The sequence below is a fragment of the Hemicordylus capensis genome, chromosome 14 (assembly GCF_027244095.1).
Source record: "Hemicordylus capensis ecotype Gifberg chromosome 14, rHemCap1.1.pri, whole genome shotgun sequence".
Classification (NCBI taxonomy): Eukaryota; Metazoa; Chordata; class Lepidosauria; order Squamata; family Cordylidae; genus Hemicordylus; species Hemicordylus capensis.
Genome location: NC_069670.1, coordinates 6836806 through 6857082, shown reverse-complemented (window position 1 = coordinate 6857082; position 20277 = coordinate 6836806). Strand labels below are relative to the sequence as shown.

Sequence of the window (20277 nt, the reverse complement as noted above, 5' to 3'; positions counted from 1 at the left end):
GATGCAGGACCAGAGAGGCCTCCTTGGGCCTGACCCGGCAAGGCTGCTGTTAGGTTCTTCTGTAAGTTGAGCCAACCACACAAAGGCAAAGTGACCTGGAGATGACACATGAGTAGAGAAGCGGAATTTCTACCTGGATTTCACATCTGAAATAGTATCAATGTGCAAAAAAAGAGACGACACAGCTGGGAGACAATTTAAAAATATATATATTTAATACGTTAAGGGTTTATGGGGGGTGGGGGTCGTGATACACAAGTCAAGCATTCCCAAAAGAAGAGCGGGGCGTTAAATAGATGCATCCGAAGGAGAAAGAGGGAGTTTCACAGAGTCCAGTGTTATGGCCTGAGGCTGGTCAAAACCACTGCCGCTCTTCCTATTGTTAGCTGTGGCAGTTTTTTTGCCCCCAAATCACTGGACAGCACCAGGAAGGAGGAGGGGGCACAGCTGTCAATCCGGTGAGGGGCCACAGAGGACCCACCTCTCCCTTGAAGCGGCACCCGAGGCCCGCAGAAGCCCTGCTAGCCTCTGCAGTGATAAAAATGGAAGGGGCAAATGCATCACGGGGCATTCGTGGAAACTCACCTCCCCACTCTGTCGGCCCTTGACCACGGCAAACCCTGGGGCCCGAGTCGCTCTGCAAAGTAGCCCTTTGCGAATGAAAGGCTGGCTAAAAGCGAGGGAGGTTCCCATCATGACGTCAACACCTCTGGCCACTAGTCACTCCGTCCACCTTCTCCTTCCGAGCCGCTTTGCTGGCATGGGTGGGACAGGTGCCTGGTGAACGTCAGGAGGAAAGAAGCAGACCCCGTTTGGGGAACCAGGAACCCTCCCATCTACTCTATTTACCTGGATCCAAGACTAGCCCACCCCCCCCCACCCCAGTTCTTGGATGTTAGAAATCAGGGGGTCATCCTAAATCCAGAGACTTCTTTTGAGTAAAGATGTATTTAAACTCTGGGTTGTTTTTTTTTAAAGGGGCTCGTCTTAAATTCAGAGTCGCCTCGTATTTGGGTAAATATGGTTCGAGAGATCCACCTCTCTCTTCTCTAGGACCGGTGGTGGGTTACTATTTCCCCCTGCTACAAGGGCCACCATCATGCCTTTGTAAGAGCGGCTGCTTTACACCCAGGGTAGGCAACCTCTGCTCTCCAGCTGCTGTCAGACTACAACTCCCATCAGCCCCAGCCACAAGTTTGCCTACCCCTGCTTTATAGCAATCTGAGACCTATCAGCTCCTCGCACTAAAGAAAGGGACACAGACAGCCGCACTCAACGGACTGGGAAGTCCAGGGCCAAGAATTAATGTGGTCATACAGAGGGGAGCAGTTACCCACAGGAATCCAACATACATCCCCACAATTTGACATGCATCTTGTTTGAGCAAATCAATATCTTGCTTGAGCAAAGTCTGATCACTTTGCCACTCAACTTAGATCTGCATCTCAGTTTAACATTCCAAAGTACACAACGTGATCTGCTGGGACCGCAGAGAAGGTGTCATCCACCTCGGCAACAGGGCTGGTTAATTTTATCCACCCTTCTGTCATTTCACCCAAATATCAGAATGATGATTCTTCCCATAATCTGAAGAAAGGTGGTGGGGTGGGTTGGGATAGGGCATTTCCCAGTATTTTCTAGGTAGACAAAATACTATCAAATCAAGACAGGCTGGTAGTTAGAAGCATGGTGATGTGACTATTGTTAGGAGAAAGGAAAGCTGGGCTTGTGGGAGAAAGCATGAAATTGTCCCCTCTGCTAAGCAGGGTCTGCCTGGCTTTGCATTTGAATGGGAGGCTACATGTATGAGCACTGAGAGATACTCCCCTTAGGGGATGGGGCTGCTCTGGGAAGAGCATCTGCAGGATTGCACGCAGAAGGTTTTTTCAAGTTTCCCTCCCTGGCTTCTTCAAGACAGGGCTGAGAGAGACTCCCACCTGCAACCTTGGAGATGCTGCTGCCAGTCTGTGCAGACAATACTGAGCGAGCTGGACCAAGGGTCTGACTCAGCAGAAGGCAGCATCTTGTGGAAGCTTGTTCCTGGGAGTGTGGCAGGAAATGAAATGTTCTCCCATCTGCCTGGATTTATGCTGGAGGGGCACAGGGCAGATACAAAACCCTGGACACTCACATGGTGGGTCAGCGCACCCCTCCTGTCTAACGGAAATCTGGATGCTTGAGAACTGGGGAGCCAAAACACGCCTAGCCAAAAGGGGTTCCCAACCTGTGGGACTCCAGGGTGTTGCTAAACTACCACCCCGATCAGCCCTCATAATGGGGAGGCCACATTTGGGGTACTGTGCGCAGTTCTGGACACCATATCTTAAGAAGGATATTTCAGAACTGGGAAAGGTGCAGAAGAGGGCAACCCAGATGATCCTTCCCAGAACGCCTTCCTTATGAGGCCAGGCTACAACACCGGGGGCTTTTTAGTTTGGAAGAGAGGCGACTACAAGGAGACATGATCAAGGTGTATAAAATTATGCGTGGAATCGAGAGAGTGGACAGAGAGAAAAGTTCCTCCCTCTCTCACAACACCGAAACCAGGGGTCATCCCGTGAAACGGAAGGTTGGGAAATTTAGGAATGACAAGAGGAAGTAATTTTTCACACAGCACAAAATTAACCTATGGAATTCTCTGCCACAGGATGCGGTGATGGCCACTAGCTTGGATGGCTTTAGAAGTGGCTTAGACAAATTCATAGTCGATCAATGTCTACTGGCTACAGGCCACCTCCAGCCTCAGAGGCACGGTGCCTCTCAATCTATCTTAGGGGAGCAACAGCAGGAGAGAAGGCAGGACCTCCCCTCTTGCCTGTGGGCTTCTCGGAGGCATCTGGTGGGCCACTGTGTGAACAGGATGCTGGACTAGATAGACCTTGGGCCTGATCCAGCAGGGCTGTTCTTATGGTCCAGCTACAATTTATTGATGGGAGTTGTAGTTTAGCAACATCGGGAGTACCACAAGTTGGGGACCCCTGACTTAAATGATGTGTTTTGGCTTCCTAGTTCTCAAGCACGCCGTTGCCCTCACAAAAATTCCCACTCATCACACTTCCATTGATTTCCCTGTCGGGAGAAGTGCCAGCCGCAGAATTTCACAAGTCCACGCTAAAACATTTCAGGTTTTTTAAAAAAACCCAACACACTAGAGTACAAACATGTGTTAGACAAACAATATTTTCATTAAAAAAACATTGATCTTGTATACTGTTCGTTTTCACCTGTGTTACTAGCTAGACATTATTTATTGGTCCGTTGAAAGGGTGCCGGAGGCTTTTCTGTACATGTTTCGATAGATTTTCTCCAGGCTGTCTTCAAAGATCGCTCTGTGGGGTTTGCTTCGATACTCCGCGGCTTGACTGGTCCAATATTCGTCGCTGTCCAGATGGACCAGGGTGCTTTGCCGTGGGGACAAACTAACAAAAAACACAACAGGGGGCCCAAGGTTAAGAAACCCTGGGGTAGCCCTTTCTCATTGATCGTGAAAAAGGGCAGAGTCAAAGTGACTGTGTGGAAGCAAGGCAGGAGGGGACCCTGGGTAGCTTTTCCTCCTACCTGGCTTCTGCACAATCACTTCGACTCAGGTTGTCCTCTTGTATTGCTTCCACACAACTGAAAATTGGGAGCACACACAGCTCCCAAATCCAGGTAGAACACAGTTTTTGATTGTGTGAATGACCTCAATATTTGTGAAAAGCTTTGCACCCTCAAAAAGCACAATACAAATGCGAAGTCAGGGTTCTCATACTTTGGCCCCCAGATGCTGTTGGACTACAACTCCCAGCATCCGCAACCTTTGGCCACTGTGGTCAGGGCCATTGAATCCAAAAACCCAGGTCTCTGGACACTGGACTACAACTCCCATCATCCCAGCCACAATGTTGTAGTCCAACATCTGGGGACCCAAGTCTGAGAACCCAGCTCTGTCCTGTTGAACAGGAAACAAAACCTATTGGCAGGAAGGACCACTGTGTTCTCCATGAATACCGTTTGTGTGGCTGCAGAGGAGGCGATATTCGCTGACCTCCTCTGCCCCCAGAAGCGCGCCTCGCTTCTGACTCGGGAATAGGTCCCCGAGAGCCGTGTGACCCTCCAGGACCTATTTCCAGGCTGCGTGGAACGCTTCTGGAGGCAGGAGAGATTGGTGAAGATAGCCACTACCTCCCTACATGCACCACAGAGCTGTGCTAGTGTGTAGCAAAGCGGCACCAGCACTTTGTGCAAAGCGCTGGGGTGTCCTGAGTGCGCATGCGTGCCAACAGCCTGCATAATCACAGTGTTATGAATACCGCGCATGCACGCCAACAGAATTTCTGCATAATCACAGTGTTATGAATACCCACCCGCCACAGAGCAATATCTGGAGCCGTTACCTGCTCTGAAGCTCACTGTTGCTTAAGGAGTCTATACACGAAATGTCTCTTTTCGAACTGGAATCTCCCGTTTTCTTGGATTCCCGGGTGTAAGCAGAATCTCCTTTTGACAAATGACTTTCATCCTAAGAAATCAAGATCAAAATTTCATGGTCTCATCCAGCTAAAAAAACCAGTTCCCTTAAAAAAAAGAAAAGAAACGTTTGCTTCTTCAGAATCATGATTAATATCCCTCAAGCTCTCAATATTAATATTCCTCAACACACTTTAAGGCTTGTTCACACGACCAAATTGGGGTGGACCAGAGTGAAGGCACAATCCTACCCTGTGTCTCCCAGATCACCAGAACTCCCATTTGGGAGTTCTACTCACCCAAACCCCAGACAACCAGTCTGGTGTGTTCTCCGGTATCGTCAACAATGGAATTGGATCCTCCAGATATACCACAATGCATTGTGCAAGCATAAGAAAGGCAGCCTGTTATACAGCAATAGCTCTCCTCTGACGGGCCCCTCTAGCCACACAACTCTTTGATAAATATGGCTGCCGGCTGCCCAAAGCTGCTGAAAATGCCGCGCACACCCAGACGACAAAATGCCGAAGTAGGACAGCAACCATTTTTGTCCTATATTATTTTACACCTGGGTAACAATGTCAGGTTACCAGGTCTGAATGGGGTGGGTCGGCAGGAGTCCCGTGGGCCCGGACGACCCAAAAAAGCTGGGCTTACTCTCTCCTACCCAGCTTTTAGGTTCAACAGCCCTATAATATACTTAACGCTGCTGTGCACATTGCGGGCAGTCTCGGCAGTCATGCGCCAGCGGAAGGTGGCACAGCCCGCCCGCAGTTGCACAGCACTGCTTCGGTGGGAAACAACGGAAGCCGTACTGCACAACTGCAGGTGCGCTATTCAGCAGAGTCGCCACTGCCCTCTCGTGTACAGCTGCTGAGGCTGCCTGCAACGTGCGCAAAAGTTGCATTCTCTTTATTTATTTGATTTATATACCGCCCTTCCAAAAATGGCACAGGGTGGTTAAAATTTTTAAAATTGGATCTGATTTTAACTGATTATTTTAAAATTATCTTTTACATTGTTTTGCATTGCATTTTGTATCCCCACCCTTTTTTGTGGTTTGTTATGATTTAACGTGTGTTGTGTGTTCTCATCTCAAGTTTTAATGTCAGCCGCCCAGAGAACAATTTGTTATGGGGCGGCTAACAAACAAAGTTGATTATTATTTATTATTATTTTGGATTGCGAGCCCTTTGGGGACAGGGAGCCATTTTTATTTATATCCAAGTAAACTGCTTTGGGAACTTTTGTGGGAAAGCGGTATATACATATTCGTCACATTCGTATTACATTTCTAATGAAAAAAAGATGCCATTTAACCGGAAAACTTACAAACGTTAGCCTTTGCCTCGCACTGTGTGTCCTTAAGATATTTCTCACTCGCGTATGGATCTCTTCTCCATTGACTCCTGGGCGCCAACCAGAATGAAACCTAAAATAAAATTTAAAAACCCAACATTTAAAGGGCTGTATCAATTTGTGGGGAGTTTTTAAAGTTATAAACACTGGTATTTTGGAAGTAATAGAGCATGGCTGGCATCCAGGACCTGCGAACGCCAGGAAAAGCAGACACACGGTCTTAGGGACCAGGTCCCCCGCTCTTCACTGACATGGGTTAAGACCCAGGGTTAGAAGCAGGGCTGCCCAGATTCAGACTACCAGGGCTTGGGGCATTTGCCCTGGTTCACACAACAGCATGCAACCCTGGGTTAGAGACAGATAACCCAGGTTTAGATGCTCATGTGAAGAGGCTTTGAGACTGAAGCCCAATTCAGACATTATGCTGTTGATTGATTAAGTGCCATCAAGTTGGTGTCGACACTTAGCGGCCACATAGATAGATTCTCTCCAGGATTATCTGTCTTCCGCTTGGCCTTTAAGGTCTCTCAGTGGTGCATTAACTGCTGTTGTAGTCGAGTCCATCTACCTTGCTGCTGGTCATCCTCTTCTTCTCTTTCCTTCAACTTTCCCCAGCATTATGGACTTCTCAAGGGAGCTGGGTTTTCACAAAATGTGCCCGAAGTATGTTTGAGCCCGATCATTTGTGCCTCGAGTGAAAATTCTGGATTGGTTTGTTCTAGGATCCATTTGTTTGTTTTCCTGGCTGTCCATGGGATCCTCAAAAGTCTTCTCCAACACCCAAGTTCAAAAGTGTCAATCCTTTTTCTATCTTGCTTCTATCTGAGCCTTCCCAACTGGCTAAACCATTGTTCAAAGTATCTACAACTGAAACACTGAATGAATGGATGGATGGATGATTGATTTAATTGAATCTACTATTGTTTTAAAACTGTTTTAATACCTTAATTTTGTTTTAATCTGTGTTGTTTTATTGTAAACCGCCCAGAGATGTGCGTTTGGGGCAGCACATAAATAGGTTAAATGAATGAATGTATAGGTTAAAAGAATGGATGGAAGCCTTTGGAAGATTAAACTGTAGTGCACTGCTTCAGATTTCACAGAAATGTGATCTTACCTTTCTCTAAGAGACGAGCGATTTAACACTGGAGTTGAGGAGCGCTTTGCCAGGGATGGGGGCGCGGACTGCATCAGCAGACGGGTCGAATGCAGCTGTCTGCCAGTTTGACTCGACATCAAGTGGTCGTCAAAGCTGTCAAAGAAGCTGTCAAGGTCTCTTCCACGGGGTGACATGATCATCTATCAGAAATACAGAAAATGGTAGCATTTATTTATTTATTGCATGACATTTTCTATATAAAATCTCTGGGCGGCCTACACATTAAGACACAACAATTAAATATATAGGTTTAAGGAAGATATATAGCATACCCAGTACTATATTTACTGGAATAGAAGACAACCCTGAAATTAAGACAACCTCTTAAAAAAAACAGAGGTTTAATACAGGTTACACCTGTCTTTACTCAAAAGGAAGAGGTCTCTGAATCTAAGATGCCCTCTTCACTCACCTCCAATTTCTAACGTCAATGAATTTGAAAAACCCTAGTCTTGGATTCAGGTAAATACAGGATCTTAGCTGGGCCTAAGCATTAACCACAATGCAGTGGAAGTTAATACCTTCCATTTGGGGGGATTTATTTGGCGTATTTGGGCAGCACAGGAGGCCCATTTTTCAAGTCGCCTGGGTATTTGAAACTTTCCATCTCCAGCTGGAAAACTTCTAGCAGCTACCTGATGGGAGTTATAGTCCTTTCTTTCTAGGTTAAAAGAAACCTAGCTATGCACTCTTTCCCCCCAATACTTACTTTCGTGTTCTTGGGTTGGTAGCTGTCGAGAAGGGTGGGATCTAAACAACCAGAACAGAAAACAAAAACAAAAGTGTTGCAATGACTGAGGCAGGTTTGCATTTAGTGGTTTACCACAACGAAAACAACAAAAAACATCCGTTAAAAAGTTCAAGGTGGCTATTTATGCTATCTTTTTCATCCTTGTGACGGTGATGATGACGACGATGATAATGATAACCATATTTTTATAAAGCCACCTTTCAAATAGCCCCAAAGCAGTTTGCAAAGGAATATCATGATGACTTCTGCATTCACGCCAACCTGTAAAATCGCCCAGAGACTTCGGTAGCGGGCGGTATACACATGTGAAATAGAGAAATAAGTAAAAAAGAACTGTCAGTTGTCCACGGCAGGTGATCGAGTGCATGATCGCCACTGGGTTAAAAGGCTTCCCCCAGGCCTGCCGTTTCCGGCAGCAAGCCAGGGTGTGGGGGGGAGCAGCCACCCTTGTGCCTGCTGGGATGCAGGAGGGGGAACTCCACCCTCTCCCAGCTCCTCCGATCACACTCCTGCCTTCCCCGCAGCCCTTAGCAGTGGCTGACGGAGGTCGTGTGCAGATAAACCAAATTTATCCGGGCTCGGATGGCGACAACGCAAAAGCGGGCCTTTTCTAGGGCTGCCCTGGGACTTTTGGAACGCGCCTCCTAACAAAATGAGAGCCTCCCCTTCTCTGGGTGGGTTTTAAGAAAAATCTGAAAATATACCTGTTCAATCCGGCTTTCAATGTATTGTTTTAAAGTTTTAACACTCTAAGGGTTTCATCTATATTTAAAATTGTGTGAATGTTTTCATTATTGCTGTGGTTTAAACTGTCAACTGCCCGGAGTTTCGCGTATGGGGCGGTATAGAAATGTGCCAAAAAACAACAACCAGACAGACAGACAGACAGATAAAGTTTCCTTACTGGACTGTTCCACTTGGGGAAAGAACCTTTCCATGTAACAGAATATTAACCCTTTCCTGTTTGTATGTCTTTTTAAAAAAATAAATAAATAAAATTTGGTCAACATTTTTCAGTACAGAGACAATAGTGAAAACTATAACCTTTGATTATGGCTCATTTACATAAACCAGGTTATCCAATATAACAACAGAACTCCAAAACCCAGCACCCCCAGAACACATAAAGTACGATCTATGGTAATATGAGAAAGGAAAGGAAGACAGTTCAATCACCATGATAGTTCAATATCGTGTCCAGCAGCTAAATGATGTCCCCTGCTAACTGAGCAAAGAGGCACCTTTTAAAAGTAGGGATTCTCTTGTATTTAGTAGGTGGAGAGCAACTGACTCTATCCATCCCCAGCACAGCATCCCTCCAGTGGTCGTTGCTGGTGTCTCTCTTATGTTTCTTTTTTTAGACTGTGAGCCCTTTGGGGACAGGGAGCCATTTTATTTATTTATTCAGATCTATGTAAACTGCCTTGGGAACTTTTCTTGAAAAGCCATATATAAATATTCATCGTATTCGTATTCATAATAAATCAGAGCCATGTCATGAGAGATATCTAGCCAAGAGGGATGTCAGTTAGAATAAAAACGTGTGCTAGCCAGGTTTTTAATTTGAGGATATTTTATCTCGGAGCATTAAGTCCCAGACTTAGGAAAAGTTTGCAGAGTGTCTTGAGCACCCAGAACTATCTGTAGGTCCTAAAGAACTAACAGCACTGAACAATATTCCAACACTCGCAGTATTTCAAAGTTATCCTGAGGAAGCAGAGACATCATTAGGCTTCTGCACCTCATATAATCGCACACATCTTTTGTATACCACGAAAATACTTGCCATAGATTGGCTCAGACCAAGCTTCTTTGACACTCTCCTTAGGAAGACACCAAGTATGAATATCTAGTGATGTAGGAATCGGTTCCGGCTGAAAAGGAAAGGATTTCGTAAGTGTTTTGTTCAGGGTGCAATAAAGCGTGTGTCTGTATCTTTCAAAGCTGTTCAAAGTTATTGGTATTTCAAAGTTATCCTGATGCATGTTTTGAACAAGAATTGTGCTATCTTGTAGGATACAGATCATCCTAGGGGGTTCACAGTTTTCTTCTCAGCCGAGAAAATGCTGCCCAGTGTATTAAAAAGAGGAGGAAAGCAGACACACAGAGAATTTACGCACAACCCTCCTGAAATAACGGGTTCTTTGCCATCAAGAGCCAGCGTGGTGTAGTGGTTAAAGTGCTGGACTAGGACCGGGGAGACCCGAGTTCAAATCCCCATTCAGTCATGAGACTAGCTGGGTGACTCTGGGCCAGTCACTTCTCTCTCAGCCTAACCTACCTCACAGGGTTGTTGTGAAAGAGAAACTCAAGTATGTAGTACATCGCTTTGGGCTCCTTGGAGGAAGAGCGGGATATAAATGTAATCATCATCATCATCATCATCAACAAAAGAACCTGAATTCCACTTAATTTTACACTTAGGAAGGGTTTTGGGGGGGGAAGCGGTGAATGAAAGGCTGTTGAGAGTAACTGCGAAAAAGAAAAAGCGGATCCAAGCTAAAATGAACACATACACGCCGCAATACAAACGGAGGCCGGTCCGATTCTTTCCGGAAGTCGTAAGGCCCCAGGTCTAGGTGGACCAAGCGCTGTCTGATTCGCTCCAGCTCACACATCCGCCTTTTTGTGTAAGGAGACGGAGACCGGGAGAGGGACGCTATTGTGGGCTGTTCGTAACTCCTCGTTGTGATGCAGTGCCTCTTCCTCTCCGGCGAGGGAGTGTTCTTCTTCGGCGACCTCGTCTGTGATGTTTTGTCTGGAGACGTATGACACAGCCGCTTCAAGTTATCCTAAGTTGAAAGTGGGGGGGGGGGGGAGAGAGAGTATTTATTAGATTTATAAACCACGTGATATAAAACATCACCAGGAAGTTTACATTACTTTTTAAGGGAATCATCCTAAATTCAGAGTCATCTTCAATTTGGGTAAATACGGGTAAAAGAATATCATTTTTTTAAAAACTAAAAGCCATCCCCAAGGGGAATCTCTTGCAGTGCCCACATGTGTAGTCTCCCGTCCAAATGCAAAACAGGGCAGACCCTGCTTAGCAAAGGGGGCAATCCATGCTCGCTACCAGAAGACCAGCTCTCCTCCTCAACAGTATCTCTCGCTCACAATCCTCAGAGGGTCGCAGGATCTTACCACTGCCAGTTATATGAGAGCCCATCACTACCAGACACGCAGGCAAACTGCCCTTTTACTGAACGCAATTAAAAACGGAAGTCAAGGTTCCAAGAAATTTTTGCAGGAGGGGAAGAAACAAGTTAAGAGCAGTCAACATCTAGCGAGCAATATCCAATCTCGAAATTAGGTTGCCAATAATTAAGTCATGCTAACCTGCTTGAGAGCCTTCTCTGAACTTAACAGGCTTTCGGAAATAAGACAGCTTGTGTAAAAATTCAGTTTTGGTGCAATTCCCTAGAAAAGAGACAACAGTTGGACACTGAGACCCGACTGGAGAGATAAAGGGTATCAAAGAAGTGACGGCAACTAATAATTCCTAATGTTAACAGTTCCCTTTGTCGATTTCAGCCTTGAATAAAGATCAATAAGGAAAAAAGACAGAACAGCAATGGTAAATTTCAAGAAGTTTGCATTTGCGTTTCAGATCCTTCCGTTCCTGATGATGATGTTGCTTTTCTACAAAAATTAAGGTCTGGCGTTCATTTCAACTCATGGCTCTGTCACAATATATTGTGAACCGCCCAGGGACTTTTTTGTATGGGGCAGTATAGAAATGTACTCAATAAATAATAAATAAATAAAAGCATTTTAAAAGATTTCCCAGGGCACGTTGTGTACCACTAATTAACAGTCAAGTCATGTTGCACAACCTTCACTCACATCACTTCTAAACTCCTTGAAATCATTACCCAGGAGACATCATTTATCTATGGCTTATTATTTATTTGTTTATTTACTCCATTTCTATACTGCCCCATCCAAAGGCTCTGGGCGGTGCACAACAGGTAAAATATTACAACAAACAGCATTTAAAACAAACAGGTTAAAACAATATAAAAACAAATCTAAAACAGTTCGGAGCCATTTAAAACCAATTAAAAATACTTAAAAGCAATTTTAAAATCATAAATTTAAATATATATATAATATTATTATATATTATTATATATTATTTATAGAGCGAGAGAGAGAGAGAGCGAGAGAGGCTATTCTCACGCACACCCTAACCCAGGCTAGGGAAGTCCAGCCTGGGTTAGGCTGTGGGGCAGCACCGCCTAGCCCCACTTTGAAACCCAGGTCTTAGCCAGAGTTAAGGGCTTGAGCAGGCCCTTAACCTGGACTCCGGGATCGTGTGTTCACTGGGGCTATGCTCGGCCCCTGCGGACACAGAGACAGGTGCCTAGAGCGTCCATCTACTGGGGGAATCCCTCAATGCATGGCGCATGTCACGTGGTGCATTGTGGGATATCCGGAGGCCGGGACGTGTCAGCAGACCACGTTCCCAGCACTTGTTTGGGGGGGAAGGTGAGTTCAACCAGCCTCGCCCCACTCACCCACCCGCCCGCCACCCTGCCCAGTCCTGTGAACGATGCCATTATGTTATCCTTTGCTTACAAAGAATCTAGGCTTTCTTGCATTTGTACGCCACATATTGGTGCTGGACAAAAGAAGATCAGACTTGGCACACAATGACGCGAACCCAGGTTAGTGGCAGACGAACCCAGGTTAGCTGGTCATGTAGCTGGGGGCAGGTTTTCAATCCCAGGCTTGCCAAAAGCAGGAAAACCCTGAAAATAAACCTGAGTTTTAACCAGTGTTCCCTCTAACAGGGATCCCAAGATGTTATTGACTACAACTCCCAGAATCCCCAGCTGCAATAGCTTTTGCTTGGGGATTCTGGGAGCTGTAGTCGACAACATCTGGGAACCCCTGTTAGAGGGAACCCTGGTCTTAACCCCGGTTAGTGCACAGCAGGGTTACTGGAGCAGGGTTACTGGCTTGGTGATTGTGTGTCCACTTCATCTGCCCTCTCCAGGTTTCCAAAGCAGGCTGCCATGTTTTCCAGAGAGGGCTGAGGCCACAACGGCCATTAGCAGGGAATTTGCCGCTCTGCACAGCCCTCTCTATGATCCCTTGCTCAAAAAGGCTTGGATGGGGCCTTGCCGTGCCCCCAACCACAGTGCAGCTGTGACGTAATGAGGTTTCACCCTTCTCCTAAACTATGAGTAGTAGTTTACTAATAGTTTACTAGCAGTAGTAGTAAACTAGAGGAGCAGAAGGGAAGGCAGCAGTAAGGTATTTACCTGAATCCAAGACTAGGTTTTCTCCAGGTTTTTTGATATTAGAAACCAGGAGGTCATCTTAAATTCAGAGTATTCTTCCTTTCGAGTAAATGCAAGTATAACCTGTATTCAACTTTTACTTTTTAAGGGGGCTGTCAAATTCGAAGACGTCTTCAATTCGGATAAATACGGTAAACTAGGGGGCAGCAGTAAAGGTAGTAGTAAACTAGGGAGCATAATAAACTACTACTACTATGAATATTTATATACTGCTTTTCTTTTAAGTCCCCAAAGTGGTTTACAGAGAGAGAGAGAGAGAAAGAGAGAGACAGAGAGAGAGAGATGGATGGGTCCCTGTCCCCAAAAGGCTCACAATCTAAGAAGAAACACAAAACAAGTAACAGCCACTAGAGTAAAGATGTGAACATGTTGCTTTGAGAGCCATTCTTTCTTCATTTTTGAAAAAAGAGAAATGGATTTGGGAGGCTCGCCTGAAAAGCGGCACATAAATGCCAGAAAACAAATAAATAAACGTCCGTTCTCAAGAAACACACGCCTACATAATGTACGGAACCAGCACGTACTTACTGTGAAACCATATGTCTTCTTCATTAATACTTCCCTCACTGACCCATGCTGTCCACGCATACACTTCCGATCAGGGAAAAGGAAATCTCTGGTGTTTTCTTCATATACAGCTACACGTTCTCCCACTGAAAGTAACAGCAACATATATTTAAATGGGAGTGAGTGGGATAAATTTTACCACAAGCAGACTGAAGAACAGGGCACAATCTGGCCAAAGTTAACCCACCCCCCCGTGAGAGAGTTAAGCATGTGTGCAGATCTTTCCCACTGAAATCACGAGAAATATGTGCTCCTGAATTCCATTTAATTATAGGACAATAATTAAGAGCATGATGGGAACGCTTAACTTGGGCAAGGCAGCACAGGATGCCTTTACACGAAAGATTATTATTTTTTAGCCCACTTTCCACATGGAAGGCACCCTTATAAGATCCCTTGCTGTCCATGTTTGTGTCCCAACAACTCTGTAATGCCTGCACCGATTTGTACTCAATTTGGTACAGATGTTGTGCCACATAGGGACGCCTGATCTGTGGTGACGTCGTCATGCACCCTGATCCAAGTTGGGGGCCGCACAGAGAGTAGGCAAATTATAAAAGCCCTTTTCTCTGCCAGGAATATGTCCCTGAAAGTCACACAGCCCTCAGGGACATATTTCTGGCCGCAAAAAAGGGCTTTTGGAAGGAAGGAGAGAAGCAAATATCCCTCCCTCCTCCCTCTGCACCTGGGCTTTGCTGTGAAGTGAGGCTTCAGTCCAGCTATGCTGCACAGGCGCCATGCAGAAAAACCAATCGAAATACGAAGGGTAGGGGGAGAGGGACAGTGGGCATGGTTCCTTCCCCCCTCCCCGACAATTCTGTACTCAGAATTAACATGGCTACTGTGTAATGTGACTGTATGCAAAAGGAAAAGAAGCACAGCTGGGAAAGATCTATTGGCACACAGTTTTTGAGAACTATTTGTTGAACAGCTGTGCTGTGTGTATGCTATTTTTTTAAAAGGTTTCTCTGTAAGAAGCTCAGTGTTCACAGAAATGCACACATAGAGCTGATGAAATGTCAATACAATACCTGGAGGAGCCGTTTGTATTAATTCAAGCACTGCTGTGTCAACTAGAAAGAAAAGGGGGAAATGACAGAGGTCATTTTGGATGAAACTGAAAAGCCTGTCGCTGGCTTAACTGTCTCTAAGTTGCAACAGAAAGTTCGCACCACTGTAGCTCAGAGGTAGACTAAAAATCCATTCTCGGCTTTTTCGTTCCTGTAAAAAGCACGTGGCTGCTCATATTACTTCCTCCACAAGGACAAAACGGAGCTGTAGTTTGGTAATAGATGGTCTGCTTTGCAAGCAGAAGGCCCCGGGTTCCATCTCTGGTATCTCCAGGCAGGGCTAGGAAAGACTCCTGTCTGAAAACCATGGAGAGCTGCTGCCAGTCAGTGTGTAGACAATACTGAACTAGATTGGGGGGGGGGGCACAACTTGGTTTTAGCCACAATTCTTGAGAAAGCCCTAATGACTTTGTGGCATATTGGGTAGAATCCTTTTACCACCTCCTAACCTTGCCTAACCTGGCACTGGTTTCTCATATTGTACATTTCGACATAGTTTTGTGCCCCAGAATAGAATACCGCGAATCAGGAAAACCCCAAAACCTACATTCAAATTGTTTGACGAGGGCTCCCGGGTCAACGATATCAGTATAGACCTAAAAGGGAAATGAAGGAAAACCAGATTGGACCGTTTTGCCAGAACGGTGTCAAGGACATTGGAAGATACGACCGTTGCGGTGAGCATTTAAAAAGAGAGAAAATTGATCTTGTAAGAGACGTTTGTTTTGGGTGGTATAAAAATAAGTTAAATAGATAAATAATAATAAATAAATCTCGCTTCTCTTCCGTGCTAATCAGAGAACAAAAAATGTATCATGCTACTACTGTATTTACTTGGATCAAAGACTGGGGGGCTGTTCACACGAGCAGCCCTACCAAAGGCATGCTTACCCCTGGACTTCTGGGCCCAAGTCTAGGGTCTCCACACTCCCTGGGGCCCCCCAAATCCTCTTTCGTCTGTCCCGGGTGATGTGGCCACCACACTGCTGGCCTGTGCTGCACCAGGCAGCCAAATATGGGGAAAGAAACATGTGGGATGGGAATCCGTTGTGTGTCGAGCATTTATTTCTATGGGACTCATTAACTAAATTGTCCAATTAGCTAAAGGAATGTGAACAAGGGGTGACATTTCTGCAAATGTGACATATATAACGAGTTCCTAAAATTTCTAACAATTCACTCAGTCACCAATTTTAAAGTAAAGGCTGTTAAAGGACCCTAAGGCATCTTCAAATTACTTCCAAACAAGGGGCAAAAACCCAGTATGAACAAAACCCTAGTATGATTTTATTAATCTTGATTCTTGATCAGCAGACGACATTTGAAAATACTGATCAATAATCCTACATTGAAGTCAACTGATAACGATGCCATACCTACCCAAACTGAAGACCCTGAATTTAAGACAACCCCTTAAGAAATAGAGATTAAATATGAATCCTGCTTGCATTTACGTGAAAGGAAGAGGAATCTGATTTTAAAGTGGACACCTGGACACACACACACCCCGAGCCCTGGATTTCTAACATCAAAGAACTTGTGGGGGAAACTAATCTGGGATTCAGGTAAATATGGTACATGTTCATTGTGCCAGTAAGGTTGAAAATGTGATTGAAGAAGGTATTGATGGATTAATTATATTTTGTGTCTGCAACAAAGGTGCCAATGATATCGGAAGTTTACCTTTTCAAATATTAGTTTCTCATCAAACATAAGGGGAAATACTGGACGGACACGTGAAGTCTTTTTATACTGCCCAAAGATACAGGCACTGATGTAGAGGTCATCTTTGGCTTTCAGGGTAACTCCTGGACACGTTACCTGGAAGATCAAGGTTAAAGTAGGTTTCAAAATTAGCTTCGCTGTAGGAGAGCAGGACGGCATGTTGCAAGCAACACTCCGCTGTTGCCAAAAAAGAGCCTCCTTTTGCCGATTTCTCCTTCTGCCCTCACTCCACGTCACGGGCTGTGGCGGGAGAGGCACAGAACCATTCACAATCAATTCTTTATTCCAGTCACAGACCAGTACAAGAATAATACCTAACTACAGAAGCCCAGCAAAATAACCCATCAAGGTTGTAATACAGTCAGACATCAACACAGGTAATCTAGAATGGGTTCTTAGTGAATTCCAAACAAATTTTATGGGCCGATAAACAGAATTTAGCCACATTATAAGATAGTCAGTCATTCTGGTCAGTTAAAAGGTAGTTTTTATTTATTTATTAGAAACATTTGATATATCGCCCACTCCAAAGACTCTGGGCGGTGTACAAAAACATGCAAAACAAGACAGCATTAAAATTACATTCTAAATAAAGCTAAAGTAACTAACAAAAAAGAAAAAGGGGGAAAAAGGGGACCATACACAAGATGCTGATACCACGGGTACTTCTTCACACCGTGCAGAATCAATCTATGGAATTCTCCACCACAGGATGTGGCGATGGCCACTAGTTTGGATGGTTTCAAAAGCGGCTTGGACAAACTCATGGAGGGCGGTTCTATCAATGGCCACTAGTCTGGTGGCTATAGGCCCCTCAGAGGAAGGCTGCCTCTGAATACCAGTTGCAGGGGAGCAGCAGCAGGAGAGAGGGCAGGCCCTCAGCTCCTGCCTGCAGGCTTCTTGGAGGCATCTGGTGGACCACTGTGGGAAACAGGATGCTGGACCAGATAGGCCTTGGGGCTGATCCAAAAGGGCTGTTCTTGTGGCACTACTAATTGTCAGGACCCACAAGTGCCCAGATCCCAAACCACTGAAGGGGTCCTCCCAACACTGGCCAGTACCCAAAAAGTCAACAAGCCCAGAGGAACAGCTGGAGCCTGCTCTGCGCAATATAGATGCTCTTGACCAGGGCTCTGCTGAGAACCAGGCGGGTGGGACAGTCAGATCCACTACCAAATCCTTCAGTCGCTGCCTGAAGATCGCTGGTGCTGCAGCACTGTGGGCAAGTGGCTAGCCTTACGGCAGCTCCGGCTACTCTCCTGGGTAAGGAGAGCTGGTCTGGTGGGAGCAAGCAGGAATAGTGCCCTTTTCTAAGCAGGGTCTGCCCTGGTTTGCATTTGGATGGGAAACTGCATGTTTGAGTCCCCTGAGGGGATGGGGCCACTTGTGCTCGCATGCAGAAGGTGCGAAGTTCCCTCCCTGGCAGCATCTCCAGACAGGGCTGAGAAGCTGCTGCCAGTCAGTGCAGACAGTACTGAGCTAGATGGACCAAGGGTCTGACTCAGTAGAAGGCAGCTTCCTCTGTTCCTGTGTTTCTAAATCTGATATTAACCCTGCCTCATCTACATGTTGAAAAAGTATTTCCTACCTCTAGCCGAAACTAAAAGAACTCTAATAGAAATCAATTTTAAAGGGGAAAATACAGTGAGAATGTTTAGCAAAATCAAAGCAAATCAGTCTTTATTACGGTCTTTGACCAGCATAAAGTAGGTTGCGTTAGATTACATTGGATTGCATATGTATTACATACATTAAAATGGCATTAAACTGGTGATTAAAATCTTGAAATCCCAAAGTCCAAAAATCCCAAGATCTTAAAATCCTAAACCCCCCAAATCCTAACCCCGCCAAATCCTAAAATATCGAGAATGTTTAGCAATGAAATTAAAGTAGCAGTGCAGATTAAAGGTTTATAAGAACATACTTCAGGAAGATTTTTATAAAATTACATATCTAATTTTAAAGGAATATTATGGTTCTTGCTCCAAAATAGGGTTCTTTTTCTCCTTGCCTTGAAACACAAAAGAGAAAGGAAAAACAATGCAGCATTTTGAAACACAGACGTGAACCATTCACTGCCACTAATTTGAACAGCAGATACTGCATTCAGCATTGGATTTCCCAAATCATGCTCCGTGCAGAGATTGGCGCAGAGAGTATGGAAAAGCAAATGTGAATGTCTAATTGGCCAGGAGGCAGTCAAGAGGAGGGAACTGAATATAACCGTTACTCAAGCACTGCAGGGAACTGAAAGAATACGGGAGGCAAGCCCAAATTCCTCCTTGTTGTAAAGATCGGCATAGAGATTGTAGGAAAGTGTCTGTGGGGGCGTGGAAATGGATTTGGGAGAAATCCCAGCTATGCTGAATACTTGAAATGATCCATCACAGACATGTGCGGGTCACAGCAGCCCAGCAAATATGAACACAGTCCTTAGGTCTGTGAGCCTCAGATTTCCGCCTAGGTGCCTGTGTGGTGGGATTTTAATCAGGGTTGCCAAGTAATCAGGGCTGCCTGCTCCTGTGCCTTTAGCAGAGCTTAATCTTCCATATTTTTGCACCATGTGGATATAAACATGAACGCCTGCTAAAGTCTACATATCTAACCCATAAAGTCTACATATCGAAGAAGGCACAGGAGCAAGGGTCGATACAAATCTGGCAACCTTAGTATAAAAGCCTCCCTGAATCATTTTGGCCATCTGCATGGCATGGGATGCTGAAGGTAACGGAGTGCCCTGCTTTATCAATCCTGCTCACTTATAGGGCAGGTAGAAGAGGCAAAAGCCCTGTGTGCCCCTCTCATGACTCATAGGAACCTAGGAAGCTGCCATATACTGAGTCAGACCCTGGGATTGTCTACCCAGACTGGCAGCGGCTACTCCAAGGTTGCAGGCAGGAGCCTCTCTTTCAGCTCCGTCTTGGAGATGCTGCCAGGGAGGGAACTTGGGATCTAGATGCTCTTCCCAGAGCGGCCCCATTATATTTTACAGTGCTCCCATTCAAATGCAACCAGGGCGGATGCTGCTTAGGGGAGGCAGCTCAGCAAAACTTTTAAGGGAGGGAGCAGCTCTACAGCAGGGCTGCACAACTTCGTGCCCCCACCCCCAGCTGCTTTTGGACTACAACTCCCATCATCCCCAGCCACGGGGGGATATCCAGGGGTTATGGGGGCTGTAGTAGTGCAGCATCTGCAGGAGGGCAGAAGTTGTGCAGCCCTGGTCTAGACTCAAGCCAGAGGGGTGCGCAAATATGGGTCGCCCCCCCACCGCGCTGCTGGACTACAACTCCCATCATCCCCTGCCACGGGGGCCAATATCCCCCAGGGGACTGTGGGGGCTGTAATCCAACACCATCATATGGGGGCAGGGCGTGAAACCCCACGGAGAATCTACCCCCACCCTGGGGGGGGGGCTGTGGACCCACTTCCCTATTAACCCCTTCCCTACCCCCCACTCCTCACCATGCGGATGTGCAGCTCTAGGATGCAGACGAGCCCCTTGCGGGGGGGCATCGGGACGCCCCTCTCTCTTGCTCGCCAGCTCGGGCAGGGGCGGCAGCTGCAGCAGGCTGGAAGTCGGCGCCCCGCCCAGGATGCGCCAGGCCGCTGCTAGGCTCCGCTCGGGCCTGAAGGCCGCAAGGTTCCCATGGCAGCGGGACGCCCGCGGTACGTAGGCACCGCGCACCTGGAGGGGGCGGGCAGAAGGGGGCGCGGCCAATGGAACGCTCTCCCGAGCCGGCAGGGCAAAGAGTTATCTGCCCCCAACACACAAATCCTCCGCAAGCCGTCCCACGGAGCCGTCACTTCCGGTTTCCGCTCGCAGCTTCTCCTAGAGTCCGCCATGTAGGGGGGCCAGAGTGGTAAAGAGAGGAGCATCACTCGGGTTCA

At 46.2% G+C, this 20277-nt stretch overlaps 1 protein-coding gene across 2 annotated transcripts; it reads right to left on the bottom strand.

The window, feature by feature from the left end:
- Nucleotides 1–191: 191 nt before the first annotated feature.
- SPATA6 (spermatogenesis associated 6) lies at nt 192–20195 on the bottom strand. Of its 2 annotated transcripts, XM_053278760.1 has the most exons (13): nt 19852–20194; nt 16348–16485; nt 15212–15260; nt 14626–14667; nt 13556–13680; nt 11058–11138; nt 10235–10510; nt 9505–9592; nt 7677–7717; nt 6926–7107; nt 5782–5881; nt 4377–4501; nt 192–3419 (listed from the first exon to the last, which is right to left on the bottom strand). In XM_053278760.1, the coding sequence occupies exons 1-13, from the start codon at nt 19900–19902 to the stop codon at nt 3248–3250; spliced, it is 1470 nt and encodes a 489-aa protein (XP_053134735.1). In that variant the 5' UTR covers nt 19903–20194; the 3' UTR covers nt 192–3247. The 2 variants fall into 2 exon arrangements, with proteins under 2 accessions (XP_053134735.1, XP_053134736.1); XM_053278761.1 differs by lacking the exon at nt 14626–14667 and having other exon boundaries at nt 19852–20195.
- Nucleotides 20196–20277: the final 82 nt, after the last annotated feature.

What these genes read in the sequence shown, in the direction of transcription:
- SPATA6 (XM_053278760.1), bottom strand. Translation starts at nt 19,902, where the DNA reads ATGCCCCCCCGCAAGGGGCTCGTCTGCATCCTAGAGCTGCACATCCGC. An exon ending in AGAAACTAATATTTGAAAAG is followed by an intron (nt 15,261 to 16,347) that starts GTAAACTTCCGA and finishes TTTCCCTTTTAG; the next exon opens with GTCTATACTGATATCGTTGA. An exon ending in CCTCGTCAAACAATTTGAAT is followed by an intron (nt 14,668 to 15,211) that starts GTAGGTTTTGGG and finishes TTTTCTTTCTAG; the next exon opens with TTGACACAGCAGTGCTTGAA.